The following is an 18,715-nucleotide window of genomic DNA, read 5'->3' as shown; positions in this document are numbered from 1 at the left end:
GCCAGTTCTGTATCCAAATGGCTAGTTCTCCCTGTATTCCATGAGTTCTAACCTTGCTAATCAATCTCCCATGGGGGAAACTTTGTTGAACGCCTTACTGAAGTCCATATAGATCACATCTACTGCTCTGCCCTCGTCAATCTTCTTTGTTACTTCAAAAAATTCAAGTTTGTGAGACATGATTTCCCACACACAAAGCCAGTCCTTGCCTTTCCAAATACATGTACATCCTGTCCCTCAAGATTCCCTCCAACAACTTGCCCACCACCGAGGTCAGGCTCACCGGTCTGTAGTTCCCTGGCTTGTCTTCACCGCCCTTCTTAAACAGTGGCACCACGTTTGCCAGTCTCCAGTCTTCTGGCACCTCACCAGTGACTATCGATGATACAAATATCTCAGCAAGAGGCCCAGCAATCACTTCTCTAGCTTCCCACAGAGTTCTCGGGTACACCTGATCAGGTCCTGGGGATTTATCCACCTTTAACCGTTTGAAGACATCGAGCACTTCCTCCTCTGTAATCTGGACATTTTGCAAGATGTGATGTTCTGGGGTCAGGTAGTTGCTACATAAATACACGTTTGTTTTCTTTTTCAATCCTGAACTGGTGACTCAGTCTGGAATTTGTGTGAAACGCTACATCAGTGTGAACACTGCCTGCTTCAGGGTCAGAACTGAACAAAAGTTGAGACAAAGGTAGCAACTTCTGAGGTTGCAACTGCAGAAAGGTTTTGTGGTGTACTGTAGATATTTTCTAAGCAACTGATTCAGAGATGTTATTACACACCTCTGGAGGAGGTGGGATTTGAACCTGTGCCTCCTCGTTCAGAGGTAGGGGCACTACCAGTGTGTCACAAGAAGCCTTTTTTGAGGTGTATTATACTCATAGTCACAGGATTCAGATGATTTGTGGAAATGAACATTGTTGGAATAAGGTAAAACTGGCATTCGGCCTCTAGAAGTCCTCAGTTTAGTTAGAGTGCCACCTTGCAGCAGAAGGTGAATGTTTGAACTTTTCTAAGTTTTCCTGAAGATGAACTTTAGCTTCTCTTTGGAAATAGTGAAAATTAATGAGCTCGGTCTTCTTGAAATGGGACATCCTGCAACCTATTGGAGTTTTCTCCTCCACCCTTAGCACAAAAGATCTGAACATCATTTTCAGAAAGTATACGCTGATTGTGTGTGCTGCAAGTGTTGTGACATCTGGGAATTCAATGAGTGGCAGGCTCAACAGTGGATGTCCTTATTTGATGAGAATTAAGGTTTGAGAAAGAGATGAATGTCTGAATAGGAAATCTGAACCACATCGGGTGATGAAAGATTAATTCAGAGGTTAAAAAGATTTGATAAGCAAAATGTGCTCAAAAATTGGCTTTTTCAAAAATAAATCTTTATTTACAATTGAAGAAATGAGATGCCATAGTTTTCTCGGCTGGTGAGATTGATTGGCATGTTGTTAAAAGGATATTTGCACTGCTGTTTACCGGATGTAACTTTTTGTGGTGAGTTTAATGGGCAATTAATGCGTCAATCCATGACATTCTGAAGAGTAACTGGGATGCTTGGAGTGAAATGTAGCTTGTGCAAGGAGACATTGGAACTGTATTTATCTATGCATGTTCTGGAGATTTGCAACTCATGGTATAACTTTTAAACCCCTAATTGGCTGGCCAGTTTTCACATGAAATAATCCTGCCTGTTAATTCCCTATTGTCATCCTAACACAATGTGAAAATGCTGTTTAAGAAAAGTATCACTAGCAAAAGTTGACTTTATTTGAATTTAGTTTTGGTCTAAAATACAACCGGGTATGATTATTTTTGATATTGCTACAAAAGACTGGTGCATTTCCGTAAGTTAAGAAAGTCTGTAAGAAACAAGGTAATCATCAGTATGTGTGGGGTAGCTTAAAACTTTTGCAAAGGTATAAAACAGAAATATTAGAACCAGCAGCAGGATTAACTTCCCTGTTCTGATTAATTACTGCTAAACCTAAAATCTGGTGGGTATTTATAAAAGTGTTTGTTTTAACACATATTCCAGTAATTGCTAATGAAACACATGTTTTGTGTGTCTGTCTTTTTAATTGGCCTTCTCTGCAGATCTGGGTTAACACGGTGCCAAGGGTAGTGTTTGTTTTGGGTGCGATACATATTGTACTGGAATCCTTCAGGCAGTGTGAGCAATGCCAGCTGTTGGAGCAGATGCAACACAGACTTGTTCCTGTGCATTTTCTTAAGGTTGGAAGTGATGGTGTGGGCTCCCGTAAATGTTCCTGCTCCAATGTACAGCATTTAAAGTATCCTCAAGATAATTAATGAGAGTTATTAGCATTTTCCTGCGTGCAAAGTGATTTAACTACTGAATTTTCAATGATGATGTATAATGTGGTGTTTACTAATACATTAAAACTGTTTATAAGGGAGCTTTCCTTATTCATTACTGAACACTTGTTTCTCAAAGTACATACTCTAACCTATTTCCTATCAGAAACAAATTCAGAGAATTTTACCTTTTAAGAGATTTACTCCTTTGAACCATATTAATGTTTGCTTCAGAACATGTCAGGATTACACTTTGGTATGGTGATGGTTTTGAGCATCCAGGTATATGGATCATTAAAATGATGTAAAGACGTAAAGAAAATAATTGATGGGAAAATGGAATACTGGCCATTATATCAAAAAGACTAGAATGCTAGTGGTGAAGTCATAATTCAGCTGCACAAAGCCTTACCTGGAGTACTGTGATTTATGCTATGCACCACATAGCGAATTTTGAGAAGATTTGTAGCTCAGGTTGAGGTTTTGGATGTAGGTTTGCTCACTGACCTGGAAGGTTCATGTCCAGACGTTTTGTCACATGTGCACCATATGTTAGAAAGGATATATTGGCCTTGGTAGAAATCAGCATGTATTTAACAGAATGATCTTTGACAACAAAAATCAAATTGCAAGGCAAGATTGTACAAAGTAGGGTTGTACTGTTGGAATCTGGAAGATTCATAGGTAATTTGATTGAAAAGTTAAAGACATTAACAGGAATAAAATCAGGTAAGATCGTGAGAGGCATTGATCGGGTGAATGCACTCAGTCTTTTCTCCAGGGTTGGGGAATCAAGGACTAGAGGGCATCAGTTTAAGGTTAGAGGGGAAAGAATAGAAAGGAGCCTGATGGGCAGCTTTTTTTTTTACACAGAGGGTGGTACACATATGGAAGGCAGGCATTAACAGCAAGGAAATGGGGTTAGTTCGGATTAACATTTTAGTTGGCATGGACCAGTTTGGGCCAAAGGGCCTGTCTCCGTGCTGCAGGACTGTATGACTTTATGACCAGGTAAATACAAACTATTTCTGCTGGTTGATGAGTCTAGGACTATAGTCTTTAAAAATGTTCGGGAGAGAAATCAGGGATTCTTTGATCATGCAAAGGATGATATAAGGTCATAACTTTTCTTCTGCAAGGGCTATTTGGTTGCAAGCCAATTGCTAATTTTAGATCTAAGGTTTATAGGTTTTTGGCCTCAAGGCATGAAGGGATATGGAATTATGTTGCAGATCAGTCCTGATCTCATTCATTCATAGAACATGCTTGAGGGGCTAACTGGCCTCCTTCTCTTCCTATGACATAATTCAAATAGAATCTTTCTGTCGAGAAAAATAACAAAAAGAGACTGATTATGTTTGAGACTGTCATTCATTCTTGGGGCATGATTGTAATAAGGAAATACTTATGTCAGACAATGCCATATTGTTAGTTTTCACAGTATAGTTTCACCATGCCTGCTATGCATTGTTTCATTCGGGAGAGTGATTATTAAAAGGCATTTCTTGGAGCTGAGGTTAAGGCCGTACTCTTCAACCTGTCAAAACAAAAGCTAGTCAGTGGGCACAGAGCCAACCGGAGCAATCTGGTGGACATGTTTTGTACAAAAGACATCAGTTGGTTGCCAGGGTGCTATTTGTGTTGAGTTTCCACACTGACAAACAGTGTCACATTGAGTCTTTGCTGCTGTGTGTACAGTCACGTCCCAAGAATGAGTTAGAATGACATCCTCAAACACAAGCTCAGCTCTTCATTTATTCTTCCTCTATTATTCTTGCTAATACAATTCTGATTGATTTATGCCTTCATTGTTGTCATGACTTGTTATTGACATGACCAGTTTTCAGCAACTAGCTTGTAATTCATGGTGTGAGGCAGGTATGTTGTGTGTTGTTGCTATTTCAGAACTTGGGTTCTAAAGTGGAGATAAGATGTATATTAGTTTTCAGTTCTGTAAAGATATGTTGTGTTTTTTTTAAAAGAGGTCTGGAACTTATTGTGAATTGAATTTTTTTTTAAAAAGCTTATCCAGGAAATCATGTGACTTTAGCTAAATGAACAGAAAGCAGAGATCTCCTCAGGTTGCTTGAGTTTCACAGCACAGACTGAGAAATGGTACCTCAGAAACTGATTCATTTAGGCTAAAGCAAGTTTATTCAGAGGTTAAAAACCAAAAGAACTGCAGATGCTGGAAATCAGAAACAAAAATGTAAACTGCTGGAAAAACTCAGCAAGTCTGGCAGCATCTGTGGAGAGAAGTCAGAATTAACATCCAGTGACCCTTCATCAGAACTGATCATTCAGAGGGAAGTAAGTTGATTCAGAGAGAAGAGGTCCTTCACAACCCAAGCTGCAGGGGCTAGGGAAGATAAAACCATTGTGCTTCTCAAAAAATGGTAGAAGCAGATGCCTGTGGGAGTATCAGAGAGAGAGCTATCCTACATGGCTGTTGAAGGTATGATGTTAAGGAACCCATGTTAAATAATAAAATGAGCAGAGCTGACAGCTATTTAAAGATCTTGGAAAGAAACATTAACAGAAGAAAATAGCATGGAGTCAATCAAAATTTGTTAAAAAGAAACTAATTATAATCATACGAACTGAACAAGAAGCTTTTAACATGGAGACAAGGGTGACCACTGAGGTTTGGGTGTTTGTAAGATTGTTGTTCTAGTAATAGGATTCTGTCTTTGTTTCAGATATTTATAATGAGTGTGTTTCACATAGGTTTTGAACAGTGAAATACACTTAAAGTTTTTCTTTTGAGTAAAAACCTTAATGTTCTTTTGTTTAAAATATGTTTGAGGCCTCATGTGAATGTGATCAATGAACAATCTCCATGGTAAACAGAAAAATTAAACTTATGACCTGTCAAGCCAGTTCTCACTCTGGGATCCAGTATTACTATCAATTGGAATCATTGCCTACAGAAGGAATAGGTTTTTAACTGCATTCAAGCTTAATTTCTGCTACAGAAAGAGGAGTTTCTTGTGGGAAAAAGTCAAAGATTTGGGTTGATACTTAGTAAATTGATGCAGATAGTTCCATTCGGCAGCAGCTGCAGCCTGATTTCAGCAATGGGGCTCCAACAGGTTGGCCCTTGCATGGAAATAAGAACCTTGTGTATGTTTTGGGGCAGTTTCTAACTCCTGAACCTGGGCCTTCACCAGTATGCTGCTTGGTGCACTATCAAGTGTCTGCACCAACTTCACATGCTGAATAGGCATCTGTTTTATAGTTGTAAAACTGGCATAATTAAATTTATATATCGAATGGCTTTGCGGATCTTGGGTTTTAGATTACTTACTTACAGTGTGGAAACAGGCCCTTCGGCCCAACAAGTCCACACCGACCCGCCGAAGCGCAACCCACCCATACCTCTACATTTTTAACTGAAGCAGATTATGACTCTTCCAAGACTGGATCTGGGAGGCATGGTGTAACATCATGGGTAGTGGAGGGGTGAACATATGTGGTTTAGAGCTCAAGCTAAGTATTGATACAGTACCATGGGAGCTTAATTGTGACTTCAGGTGGCATTATCTATAAGTCATGTACAGATGAGGAAAGGGCCAAAGGTAGATCCCTAGTGGGTTGTACTACATGTTAGAAGAGAACCTGTTGCTGGAGCTGAATGTGTCAAAGCAGCAAGGATTTTGACTTGATTTATTATTGCTACATGTACCTAAGTAAAGTAAAAAGTTGTGTTTTGCATACAGTGTAGCAGATTATAAACATACAAAGACACAAAGATCATAAGGTGATTGAACAGTGTGAGAAATACAAAGTTATGGCTGCAAAGAAGGTGCAAAAAAAAATCAACATCAGATTTGAAATTTGAGAGATCCATTCAGAAGTCTAATAACAATGGTAAACTCCCAGCATGTTGATAGTGGAGGATTCAGTGACAGTAATGCTATTTAATGTCATAGAGATGTACAGCATGGAAACCGACCTTTCAGTCCAACCCGTCCGTGCTGACCAGCTATCCTTACCTAATCTAGTGCCATTTGCCAGCACTTGGCCCATTTCCCTCTAACCCCTTCCTATTCATATACCCATCAAGTGGTATAGTGGTGAGCAAAGCTGCGTTCCAAATATTAAGGGGAAAAGGTTGGATTTCCTCTTGTTGAAGTTGGTCTTTGTCCATGACTTGTGTAGTGTGAAGGGTGCATCTCAAATTTGAGAACTCCCAGGGCACCTTCCTCCCTACTGTTAGATCACTGTGGCATTGCCCTATGGTTGGTCTCTTCTCTAAGTTGGACAGGACATGCCTAGGGATGGTGATGTTGGCTTCTGGGACATTGTCTGTAAGATTGTATGAGAAAGACTATGTTAGATTGTTATGTTACTCCTCTGTAGTCTGCAGCTTTCTCCATTTTGATACAAGATTCACTTTGTTAGTAAGAAGTACTTTGCAGGCTTGACAGGACTGTGTGTGCTGTTGTTTCCAGCTGGGTAGTCCGTCTAGTTTTATTCCCTTTATCAGATTTTTTTTATAGCAGTTAGATACAACAGGGTGACATGCTAAGGCACTTCATTGTGGAGTCAACCACATTGTTCTGGATCTGGAGCCAAATGTTGACCAGACCAGTTAATGATGGCAGGATTTCCTTCCCTAAAATATAATCATGAACCAGGTAGCCTTTCATGACAATTGTTGTATGGTACCATTTGAATAGCTTTTAATTCCAGATTTCTGAATTGAATTGAATTCAAATTTCAACATCTGGCATGGTGGGATTCAGATTCCAGAACATGTCGTTAAACTTTATTTTCGAGATTACTCGTCCAGTGACAATGCCATTGCACTCTTGCCAGAGATAGGGATCAGAAAGAAAGGTGCAATAGTTGAGGGATGCTTGAATCAACTAATACGATGGATCTGGAGGGGAAGTTGACAATCAGCATTTTGGAGGAAATGGTTTCAAGGACCAGTCTTCATGGGCAAGACCCAAGGACAGATAAGAGTGAAGCTCGGGAAAGCTGTGGGTTCAGGGCTCAGGTAGGAAAGCAATGAGGTGAGAGTTGTCTAGGTCTTTGAAAAAAGAGAAGTAGAAGACACAGCAAAAAGAATGGTTTCAAGTCACATGAATTTTTAATTGGAATTTACTGTAATGGAGTTACTGTTGGACTTATTTTATTTCTGTGTTTGATCCACTGAGTAAAATTGCTTGCTTCGTTCATGTTCCTTGTTTTCTGTCTCTTCAGTAGATTACTATGAATGATTCTGGTAGTTAAATAAGAGTAGTTGAACCTGTCATGCCTCTGACTGAGAGACTGCAACCAAGTACCACAAGTGAAGGGAACTGGAAAAATAAGTGATATCCAGTGGGCCAGGAGATTGCCAGAATTCTTGGAGCATTGCAGAAATTTGAGTGGCCAGATCATTGCCAGAATTCTTAGAGCATTACAGAATCAAAATATAGCACTGAATTGATCTAGCCAGACCAGCATTCAATAAACATATGATATACACTGTTCTATTTCTCAGTTCTTCACTGAAACTTTTCTATCCAGCATTTTCTTTATTGTCAACACTGCTGATCTCTATTTTGGTGTATTGAGAATTCTGATTGCTTTGAGTTTTTGATCTAAGATGTCAGGTAAAACCAAGCTTCCAAATTTTAAAAGGCACTATGTTCTATGAGTGATTCAAGTGACAGCCAGTTGACTGCTTTAACTGAGGTGCTGTTCCATTTTTGATGTTTCTTCATTCTTTTTGCTATTCAGATAATGACTTGCTTCCATGGATATGTCTTGTTTCCCATATCTTTGAGAGTTTGCAGCTACTGTTATCTGTGGGTATATTTATGACATAGCAAAATTAATGGGTCACTGTAAGTCTGGCTCACGACTTATGTGTTATCTACACTCTTCATCTGTGACATTTTCCCTTTCAGGAATCTACTGTACGTCTACCCGCAGAGTTTAAATTTCAGCAGCCGTCAGGGGTCTGTGCGGAACATTACAGTGAAGGTCCAGTTTATGGCAGGCGAGGACCCCAACACTGCCATGCCGGTGAGAAATGCCTTGTATTAAAGTGGGGATCTTAGCAATTACCTTCCTGAAACAGATGCAAATGCCATACCTGGTATTATATATATCTCAAAGTCATGTAGTTCTTGTTTGTTGTTGAGAAGCCCAAGAGAAAGGTGCACAATAGAACACCATCACAGTGGCTCAAGGTAATGTAAGGTAAATCAGAAAGAGAGCTATCAAGATTGGGTTCTATAGAAATGGAAAAAACAGCAGTAGACATACAGACCATTCAGAGTTGAAGGGTGTCGTGCTGGAAAAGCACAGCCAGTCAGGCAGCATCCGAGGAGCAGGAAAGTTGAAGTTTCGACCATAAGCTGCTCATCAGCCCTTCAAGCCACCTCCAGCATTCAATATGATCATGGCTGATCATTCAACTCAACTCTGTTCCTGTTTCTCCCCATACAGCTTGCTCCTTTTGGCTCTAAGAACTAACTGTTTCTTGAAAACATTAAATGCTTTGGCCTCAACCACTTCCAGTGGCAGGGCATTCCACTACTCAGTGGGTAAAGAAATTTCTGCTTATTTTAGTCCTAAATTGTCTACCCATGTCATTAAGCTGTGACTCCTGGTTCCAAAAGCCAGAGTACCCTTTGAGGAAGAAAGAAGAAAATGGTATGTTTCTTTGTGTGCTTACTAAATTAGAAATGCAGTAACTGTCGTACTGCAAAGAGCTGCAATCATATTTCAGTTCTGCAAAGTCCCACACATAGCAAGGTGGTAAATCTATTTTGATGGTCTTGAGATAGACTCGGATTATATCCTGGATACTACCGTTGAGTATCCAGCAGTCTTTGAAGTTCAGCACAACTGGGAATACAGGTTGCATCTGGGGCAGCACAGTTAAGTCTCAATTTAACTATCAGGAAGAGGAATTTACAGCTCAAAAGAAGGAGAGCAGATGTTTCAAGAACAACAGGATAATAAAAGTAATGAAGTACATGTAGAAGGTATTGGAAGCCAGAGTGAAATCAGCTTTTTGTTATATACAGCTCAATGTGAAAACTTTGAGAGAATGGGAGCATACTTGCAAGAGTTAATTCTTCTTTGGAGTTTTAAATATTATTTGGGGAGAGAATTTTCCTTTCTTGTCAGACGCTTAAGTCGACATGACATGAACCCCCAGAGTCTATTCCAAGTCAGAGTGTTCCTTTTCACAGGTTTATAGTCTAACAGCTCTTGATACTGAGAGTTATATGATTGATTTTTCACTCTGTTTCTACGTTTATGAACAATAAATACGTGATGTGAAGTACACACTGTGCCTCTTGTCATGCCAAAGTGTATGAAAGAACAAAAAAATTGATGGTTTGAGGCAATTACAGCAGTTTTAGATAGCTGTGTGGGTGAGACAGCAAATGTAGATCATGCTCAATATAGTGGAAGTGAATGAGGCAGCTCAATTTTTGCAAGAGCTAAATGGACATGTGCATCAAAAGCTGTCTTTCTCTTCAAATGCTTCTTGTACAACTCTGGATTTCTTCATTTCACGTTACTGATTTCTTTCTGAGGCTGCAGCCTTTGAACTGGTCCACAGCTCGGTGGTCACTCAATACTGTACGTTGTTGTACTATGTATGTGAAGTGAGTGAGTGTTGTCTTGATACTTGTCCATTACATGACTCATGACTAAGCTCAGCCCAATTTTTGCTTGGTATTCTCACGTGCAGGCTCTCACACCCTTCCACTCCCACCCACTCCCCCTCTCACGCACACCCTTTTCAATACTCTATAGTATTTAGTCACTCAACCCCATTCCATACTTCATTCTTTCCATGAGTCCCATTTACTGCTTCCTCCCCCTCCCCGCCCAAGTTCTGACTAGTTAATTACCAATTATCTGAAAGTCGCCATTATTGATAGCTCTCTTTGCTCAAACATAATCACTCTTATTTTCAGAATAACTCCTTCAAAGTGCCACATTTGGCCTTTTGTTAACCTCCGTGGCTATCCACTCTCATCCTGCATGAACTGCCAAATGATAGGAAGAACCTCATCTGTGCTAAATGTTGCTTAACCATTATTCCTTTCTTCTTTATTGTAAGATGGGCTTATTCTACTCCAATACATCACATTTTAAATACTTGTCTCTGTCTTTAAATCCCTTTACAGCTTTGCCCCCACTCCAATCTGTAACCTGCTCCACCCTTGCATTCACTTGATCCTTTGACAATCCAGGCACTTCTGTTCTTTAATTTTCAGGAGCAAGCCCATCAAAATGCTTGATTCAAGAACACCATAAATAGGAGCAGCTGTACATGATATGGCCTATCAAGCCTACTCCACCAATTAATATGATCATGGTTGATCTTTGGTCTCTATTCCAATTTCTTACCCACTCCCCATATTCATTACCCCCACAAGACCATAAATCTGTCTAAATATACTTGATAATGCAACAACTTCACCCCTCTGAGCTGGAGCATTCCATGGATCCTCAGCTCTTTTAGTGAAGTTAGAAATAATGGGTCCCTTATTCTGTTCACAACTTGCCATTTGAACTATGCGTGGTTTAGATTCTGTTGTCCATTGTGTATCAGTCAGTGCTTCTCTAGCCCAGCACGATCACTGACCATTTGTTTCTTCTATATAAATGCAGGTTATCTTTGGGAAGTCTAGCTGTGCGGAATTTTCAAAAGAAGCATACTCTGCTGTGGTGTATCACAACAAGTGAGTTATTAAAGACTGGTCTCAGCAGAGCCTTAAGAGTTCAGTGCATGTTTTACTTTGCTCTTCGATGGGATGTAGCTTCACTGGTTAGACCAGTATTTATTGTCCATCCAATTGTCCTTGAATCAAGTTATTTGCTAGCTGGATGGCATTATGACAATTGTTATATCATCGCCGTTAAATTAGCGTGTATTTTCAGATTTTTGTTTATTGAATTCAGATTTCATCATCCACTTTGGTGGGATTCAACCCCACATCCCCAAGAACTTTTGTCTGGGATTCTGGATAGCTACTCAAGTAGCATTACCATGATGCCACCATCTTCCTCAGAGAATTATTTCTTCATATTGTATTTCAGCCTGTACACATTCTGCTATTTTTTTCTGAGTAAATGCATTCTTCCTTCATGGTGCTAGCCTGCTTCTAGAGTTTGTCAGTGCCACTTTGCAAGAAAGTTTTCTCCTGAGTGATAGGCTTTGGCAGCTGACTATGGCAATGAAAATGCATGTGTGCTCCCACACAACTCAAAACAAATCTCTTTTAACCTGTGCACTGCTATAAACTGGCATTTGTCTGAAATCCTGCAGCAACACCGTGAGCTTAAACAAAAAATGGCTTCTGTCAGCTATTGCAGTGCAGTCACATATGGGCAATCTGAACTGTGTTGATAAAAGGCTTGAAGTGTGACCTGCTGCCTTCAACTGAGAGGCTGAAATAAAAAGTTGAAGCAGTAAAACTGGCAATGCTAACAATACCGCCTGCAGCTTTGACATAAAGCCTGTCTTGTCTAAAGTGGTTTCCCTGGGTTCAATGTAATCCCAAAAGCTCAATTATCACTTGCTGTCTACTCTCTATTACTCTGTACGCATTCATTCAGTGCTAATTAGTAGACTTACTTCATGATAATAAAATGATAACTGAACAATGAAAACTTACATGAAGAAAGCAAGGCACAGAAATTAATCAAGTGACGAGACTTGCAGACGAAAATAACTTGAAATAAAAAAACTTGAAGCAGACTATGAGATTGTTGGAACTTTTATTTTATTCTTTTCCTGATGGTGCAACCATCTCATTACTAGGGAAATACTTCTCCAGGTCAAAATGTTCATTTCTTACAGAGAGTCTAAATTATGACAGCCAGCAAGCTATTCAGCTAACAGAGCCAGAGTTCAGTCCAACTCTGTCCATATCCACTGACCACATGCAAACACGTCTAAAAAAGCGATTGGACAGCAATGAGGAATGGCACTTTTCAAGTGGCTGACTCTTACACAAAGTTCGGTGTGTAATTGAACTATCCACTAAGCTAATGAAGGAGTTAAGCCCGTCTTCATTAAGTAGCTGATGGGAAGTGAAACATTTTTCGAAGTAGTGGAATGAATTTGGAGGAGGTAGTAGTAATTGTATATGTATAATGACTGGAGAGCTCTGCTGCCTTTATTTGTGACATACTGTGTGACCTTTGCAGATCGCCAGAGTTTTACGAGGAAGTAAAAATGAAGATACCAGCAAACCTAACAGATAACCATCACCTGCTCTTCACTTTCTACCACATTAGCTGTCAGCAGAAACCCAGTGCATCATTGGAGACACCAGTTGGCTACACAGTGAGTAACAGTGAATTGATAAATTGATCGCTGTGGTTTCCAGGTTACCACTCCCTTCCCCACCAAAACTCAGTGACAGCAGTGTGTATCACCAATAAGATACACTAAAAAGTTCACCAAGGCTCCTAAGACAGCACCTTCCAACCCCATGGCCATTTTCATCTCTGGGGACAAGGGCAGCAGATACATGGGAACGCCATCCCTTGCATGTTCCTCTCAGAACCACTGAAGATCTTAACATGGAAATATTCACTGTTCCTTTAGTGTGGCTGGGTATGATCCTGGAATCCCCTCCCTGATTGTATTGTGGTCTATCTAAGGCTGATGGACTGCAGTAGTTCCAGTAGACAGCTCACAACAACCTTCTCAAGGGTAACTAGGGATTTGCAATAAATGCTGGTACAGCCAACAATACCGACATACCATGAATGATTTTAAACAAAATTGTAACAGATTAAACTGAATTTAATAAGCTTCTTGCAATCATGCAGTAGACTATAATTATAAACAAACAAAACAAAATTAAAATGCAGGTCATCAATTATAAGGTACCATGTTTCAGTGTTGCAAAGAGAAGCTATCTATAGTTTCAAGCATGTATTCCTGGATAATTATTCAATACTGTACATCAATAATGTTACTTGATTCTTTGGGTAAGACGTGGCACTTTTTGTTTTAAGTGTTCTCGTTTGTCTGGTTTCCTTTTCTACTGGGAATGCACCTTTGCTCCCTGGAGCGACATGACTCTTTGCAGTGGGTATAGTCATCTCTATTGGAAACTGATGTGGAGATGCCTGGCCCGAGTGTGTGTACTGGATAGGTACGCTTCTCCAGCAGGCATGTGTAGAGACACTGATCTGGTGTCCTACATCTGACCTAAAGTAGGTCTAGGTTTCCCTAGTAGGTAAAGTAGGTAGCGACTGTGGTTGAAGATGGAGGAGTGCATCAGCAGTGGTTGAAGTCAGAGGATTGTAGCAACTTGTCAGTCACTTTAATTCAGCTCTTTCCTGTCATTAGTTCCTCTGAATCTCATGATGGTGGTGATAAATTCAGTGTTTCGAGGTGATGAAGGTTGCTGACAACTAACCAAATTCTAATCTTGTAACCCATTCATTTAGTGGATCCCCTTGATGCAACACGGCCGTCTCCGAACTGGGCCATTCAGCCTCCCAGTGTCAGTGGACAAGCCACCTCCCAGTTACTCAGTGCTCACTCCCGATGTAAGTATAATCTAAGCAATATATTGCTCCAGCCCTAATTTAAATATAATCTAAGTAATACATTGCTTCATCCTTCTGTGTTTTTAACTGCTTCCTTATCCTTTGCCACTATACTGCATTCTGTTTTGAAATAATGACTCATTGCTCCATCTCCTCAAAGATCTGTCTCTTAACCCTTAAAGTCAGTCTGCCCTTCTTCCTGCACATTATGGTTTGCAAACTCAAGGATGATGTCCCTGAATTGCTAATTCTTTATTTTCCTCCATCTCAGCAAAGTCAAAGTTATGAACCTCGATTATTACCTTTTTAGTTTTCATTGCAAGTGGAACTATTCAGGGTTTAATAAAGCTCAGGTTCTGGGCTTGCTAGACTCAATTTGGCAAGTGTGAAATTGAGTACTTGAAATTTTTGGTGAGAAAATAAACCATTGGAGCTGAATTTTCAATTTTAAGATTTAAAACACCATTACATTTTCCATAGTTTGTAAATGAGAGCTGACCTAATGATATTGTAGAATCTTGTTCAGTGAGAGTAGACAGCACCCTCAAAATCCTCTCATTTATTTTCCCAACCAAATTCAATTTACACATTAATGCATCAGTCTGGCAAGGGCATGTGACAGCGTTGCCATAGCTACAGTGAATTTTCTCAAAATCAAACTGTGTCATTATTGGGCACTAGTTCTGTCTGTACACTTTCAGGAGTTTTCCTAATGAACCACAATTTTTTTTTTGTGAAATTGTTCCAATATTTAATCTGTGTGCAGTGATGTTTTCACAATGTTTTAGCTGGCTGAATGCACTCTACCAGATGAATTTCACTACATTGTGTTAGTTGGACATCTTTGGGCTTCGAACTTGCTTGATTCCTAATACGTGTTCTGAGGCCTCTGAGAAATGCTCTTGATCAAATCTGTACAGTTATAATTGTTTTCTTTTCAATTTATCTTCTCAATAGGTCCAACTGCCTGGAATGAAGTGGGTTGACAACCACAAAGGAGTTTTTAATGTCGAAGTATTGGCAGCATCATCAGTTCATACCCAGGTACATTCACCTTGTTTGGATGAACCTGCATCCTGCCAGCTCTTCTTCACATTCTAGCATAGCTCAGATCTCATTAAAAGACGCAATATGGTTAGAAATCTCTGGCTCACCAGTCGGTTTAGCTGATCTGTCGCAAAGTTGTAAATACATACAATTGTGAATCACCAAGAGAGCAACAGAATAAATGTCAGACCATTGTGCTGCTTTATAACAAGGTTATTGAAGAGTTTCTAAGGCAATGCTGACACATAAAATCCTCTGACTGAAGATTACCATTACTGTACTCCTGGCAGCTAAAAACTGTAAGTCATCAAGATCACTCAGATATACGTTTACTATTCTCCCAACTGGCCCTCGCAACCCAGCTGGGAACCTGCCCTACAATCATCTTCAAATGTTTATTTAGCCTTGGGCTGAAAGTACAAACATCACAGTCTGGATTGTCTGAAAAGGTGCTCTTAGTATTTTCACCGAGAATTGAAAGCAGAACTCAAGGGCTAATTGGCAAAGGAACATTGCAGATATGAGCAAATGGATCATCCTATTTATGCAGCAAATTATAATCTGGGATGCATTGCCTGAAGTGGTGGTGGATTAATCTTAAAAATTGGATACATATTTGAAGAGGAATCATTTGCGGGACTTTGGGGAAAGATTAGAGGAGTGGAACTTATTGGATAGCTCCTTCAAAGAGATGTCAGGGCCAGTGGCATGGCCAACCTTCTGTGATATGCATCTTGGGGAGGAGTGTATCTGAAATTTGTCTGAATTTATGATCCGTTTACATTTTCAAGCACTCTAACTTCAGATTTGAAATTGAACTTTCACGCCATGCCTTTCACGACCAGAGCTTCCAAGAAGCTTAGACTCCAGGAACTCTGTCATAAAATCATAGACTGTTACGGCATGAAAGAAGACCTCTCAGCCCATCAAGACTGTGCTAGCTGTTTCAAATATAAGACCCATCAGTTATGCTTCCCAATATCTTCAATTTGTTTCTCCTTCAATTATTTATTTGATTCCTCTTTGAAGACTACAGTCTGTATCTGTTCAAAATGTGCAATAATCTTGTACTTCTCAAATTTGAGAAGTGTTTTAATATCAGCTCCACAGAAAGGCAAAGCTTATTGTCTAGATGTCTTCCCTTCCTCAGCTTTATTGTCTCAATGTTGATGGCACACTATAGCACATGCCTCTGAGTTCCAGTTATTTTGATGTTTCCTAACCTCCAGTTGTGTGGAATTCTGCCTGCTTTTACTCTTCCTTTCATTGTCCTGCATTTGCCCTTGAACTTTCACCTGGTATTCTCAACAGAAGATATTTGCACCTTTGGTATTCTGTACAACCCAGGGGATTGCTGGATACACTTTTAGGCTGTACAGTCAACATGGGCCAGGACAGTTAGGTTAGTGAAGAGAAAACTGACCAAGACCTATCATCTGCTGTTCTCTGTTGAACGTACATGTGCAAAAACAGCAACGGATTTCCTGTGTTGACCCCCAAAGTTAAATAGTCTGTCAACATTCATACCGACATTGGTTCACCAGATGGTAGTAGGCATTTGTGAACCCTATCCTGAATCTTTGCTAGATGAGGGAAGAATTTAAATTTGGGGCTGAGAGAGGGAAGAGAGAAATACACATGTCGAGGTTGTTGAGCACCAGAATAATAATACCTGAAACTCAGATTTTCTAATCTGTTGTAGGGAGTGCTGAGCAAAGTGCATTCAAAAGGACAAAGGGTATTATTTCAGAAATTCTTGTCTAACCAGTGATTCTCTCTTGTCCTTAGGACCAATTTCTGGATAAGTTTTTCACTCTGGTGCACGTGCTGGAGGAATACTCATTCCCTTTTCGGCTGAAGGATGTCATAATCTCTGAGAATAACGTGGAAACGGAGTTGAAAGCCAGTATAACCAACTTGCGATCAGCACGGATGGAGCCTCTGCTCCGATTTGTGCACCATGTCCTCAACAAACTCATCCTCTTAATCGTCCGGCCTCCAGTTATCAATGGACAAATCGGTACGAGCAGACATTGTCTCCACAGAAAACAAACTGTTTATTCTTTTCAGCTGCTCTTAGTGTATTCTACAAGGTTTGGAAAGTGGCAAGAAAATTAGGTTTTTTGGTAACTATTATTCAGATTGGTTTTTTTTCCCCTACATTCGAGTTATGTCAAGTTAGACAACGTTACTCATTCGATGGCTGTGACCTGGTGGAGGAATTCTTAACCTGTGTTTCTTTATATTCACCTCCGCAGTTTGGTTGTTCTACTATTCTCCATCGCTGTGCTCAATGGCTAACAGCAAGTGAACATCAGCTGGGCATTGATTCAAAATACCAGTGTTCCACTGGCACTGCATGGCGAGTCCTTTTGAACACTAGGTCATGCAAGATGTCTCCTTTAGGGAAACTGGCAATATCTGTAGCATAGGCCCTAATCTAATCTTTTCTCCACTTCTCGTGCAACAGAATTTGCCCATCTATTATCTTTACTAAGTTCTATAAGCAGCTATTTAGCTATTGTGTTATCAAACAGCACCTGCTCAGCAATATCCTGCTCAGTGACGCCCAGTTTGGATTCTGCTAGGGCCACTTAGCTCCTGACCTCATTACAGCCTTGGTTCAAACATGGACAAAAGAGCTGAATTCTGGAGGTGAGGTGAGAGTCACAGCCCTTGACATTAAGGCTAATTCGACTGAGTGTGGCATCAAGGAGCCCTAGCAAAACTGGAATCAGTGGGTATCGGGGGAAATTTCTCCAGTGATTAGAGTCATACCTGACACATAGGAAGATGGTCGTGGCTGTTGGAGGTCAGTCATCTCAGCTCCAGGACATCTCTGCAAGAGTTCTTCAGGAAAGCTGTCCTATGCCCAATCATCTTTAGATGCTTCATCAATGACTTTCCCTCCATTATAAGGTCAGAAATGGGATGTTCACTGATGATTGCACATGTTCAGTACCTTTTTTGATTCCTGAAACACTGAACTGGTCCATGCAACAAGATCTGAACCATATGCAGGCATGGGCTGACAAGTGGCAAGTAACATTCGCGTCACACAAATGCCAGGCTATGATCATTACCAACAAGAGACAATCTAACCACTGTTCCTTAACATCCAGTGGTGTTACCATCACTGAATCCACCACTATCAACATGCTAAGGGTTACCATTGACCAGAAACTCAACTGGTCGCAGCACATAAACACAATAGCTACAAGGGCAGGTCAGAAGCTAGGAATACTACAGTGAGTAACTCATCTCCTGACTCCCCAATGCCTGGCCACTTTCGACAAGGCACAAGTCTGCAGTGTGATGGAGTACTCCGCACTTGTTTGAATGAGTGCAGCCCCAACAATATTCAAGAAGCTTGACATCATCCAGGAGAAAGCAGCCTGCTTGATTGGCACTACGTCCACAATCATCCACTCCCTCCACCACCAACACTCAGTAGCAGCAGTGTATGTTGTCTACAGGATGCACTGCAGAAATTCACCAAAGATTCTCAGACAGCACCTTCCAAACCCACGTCCACTTCCATCTAGAAGAACAAGAGCAGCAGATGTATAGGAACACTTCCACTTTCAAGTTCCTGGATGTAGGTTTGCTCGCTGAGCTGGAAGGTTCACTTCCAGACGTTTTGTCATCCTACTAGGTAACATCTTCAGTGGGCCTCCAGGCGAAGCACTGCTGCTGATTCCTGCTTTATGTTTATATGTTTGGGTTTCTTTGGGTTGGCGATGTCATTTCCTGTAGCGATGTCATTTCCTGTTCTTTTTCTCAGTGGGTGGTAGATGGGGTCCAAGTC

At 40.4% G+C, this 18,715-nt stretch overlaps 1 protein-coding gene across 8 annotated transcripts in view; it reads left to right on the top strand.

Moving 5' to 3' along the window:
• Positions 1 to 18,715, top strand: part of LOC122552212 (dedicator of cytokinesis protein 7-like) — a 177,635-nt gene that overhangs the window by 89,724 nt on the left and 69,196 nt on the right. For all 8 annotated transcript variants that reach the window (XM_043694839.1, XM_043694843.1, XM_043694838.1 and 5 more), the window contains exons 15-20: positions 8,226 to 8,343; positions 10,960 to 11,030; positions 12,502 to 12,640; positions 13,759 to 13,860; positions 14,818 to 14,904; positions 16,696 to 16,927. In XM_043694839.1, the coding sequence (XP_043550774.1) occupies positions 8,226 to 8,343; positions 10,960 to 11,030; positions 12,502 to 12,640; positions 13,759 to 13,860; positions 14,818 to 14,904; positions 16,696 to 16,927 (749 nt within the window). The remainder of the gene's footprint in view (positions 1 to 8,225; positions 8,344 to 10,959; positions 11,031 to 12,501; positions 12,641 to 13,758; positions 13,861 to 14,817; positions 14,905 to 16,695; positions 16,928 to 18,715) is intronic.

Source organism: Chiloscyllium plagiosum, chromosome 8, assembly GCF_004010195.1.
Source record: "Chiloscyllium plagiosum isolate BGI_BamShark_2017 chromosome 8, ASM401019v2, whole genome shotgun sequence".
Lineage (NCBI taxonomy): Eukaryota > Metazoa > Chordata > Chondrichthyes > Orectolobiformes > Hemiscylliidae > Chiloscyllium > Chiloscyllium plagiosum.
This window is presented reverse-complemented; position numbering and strand designations above follow the sequence as displayed.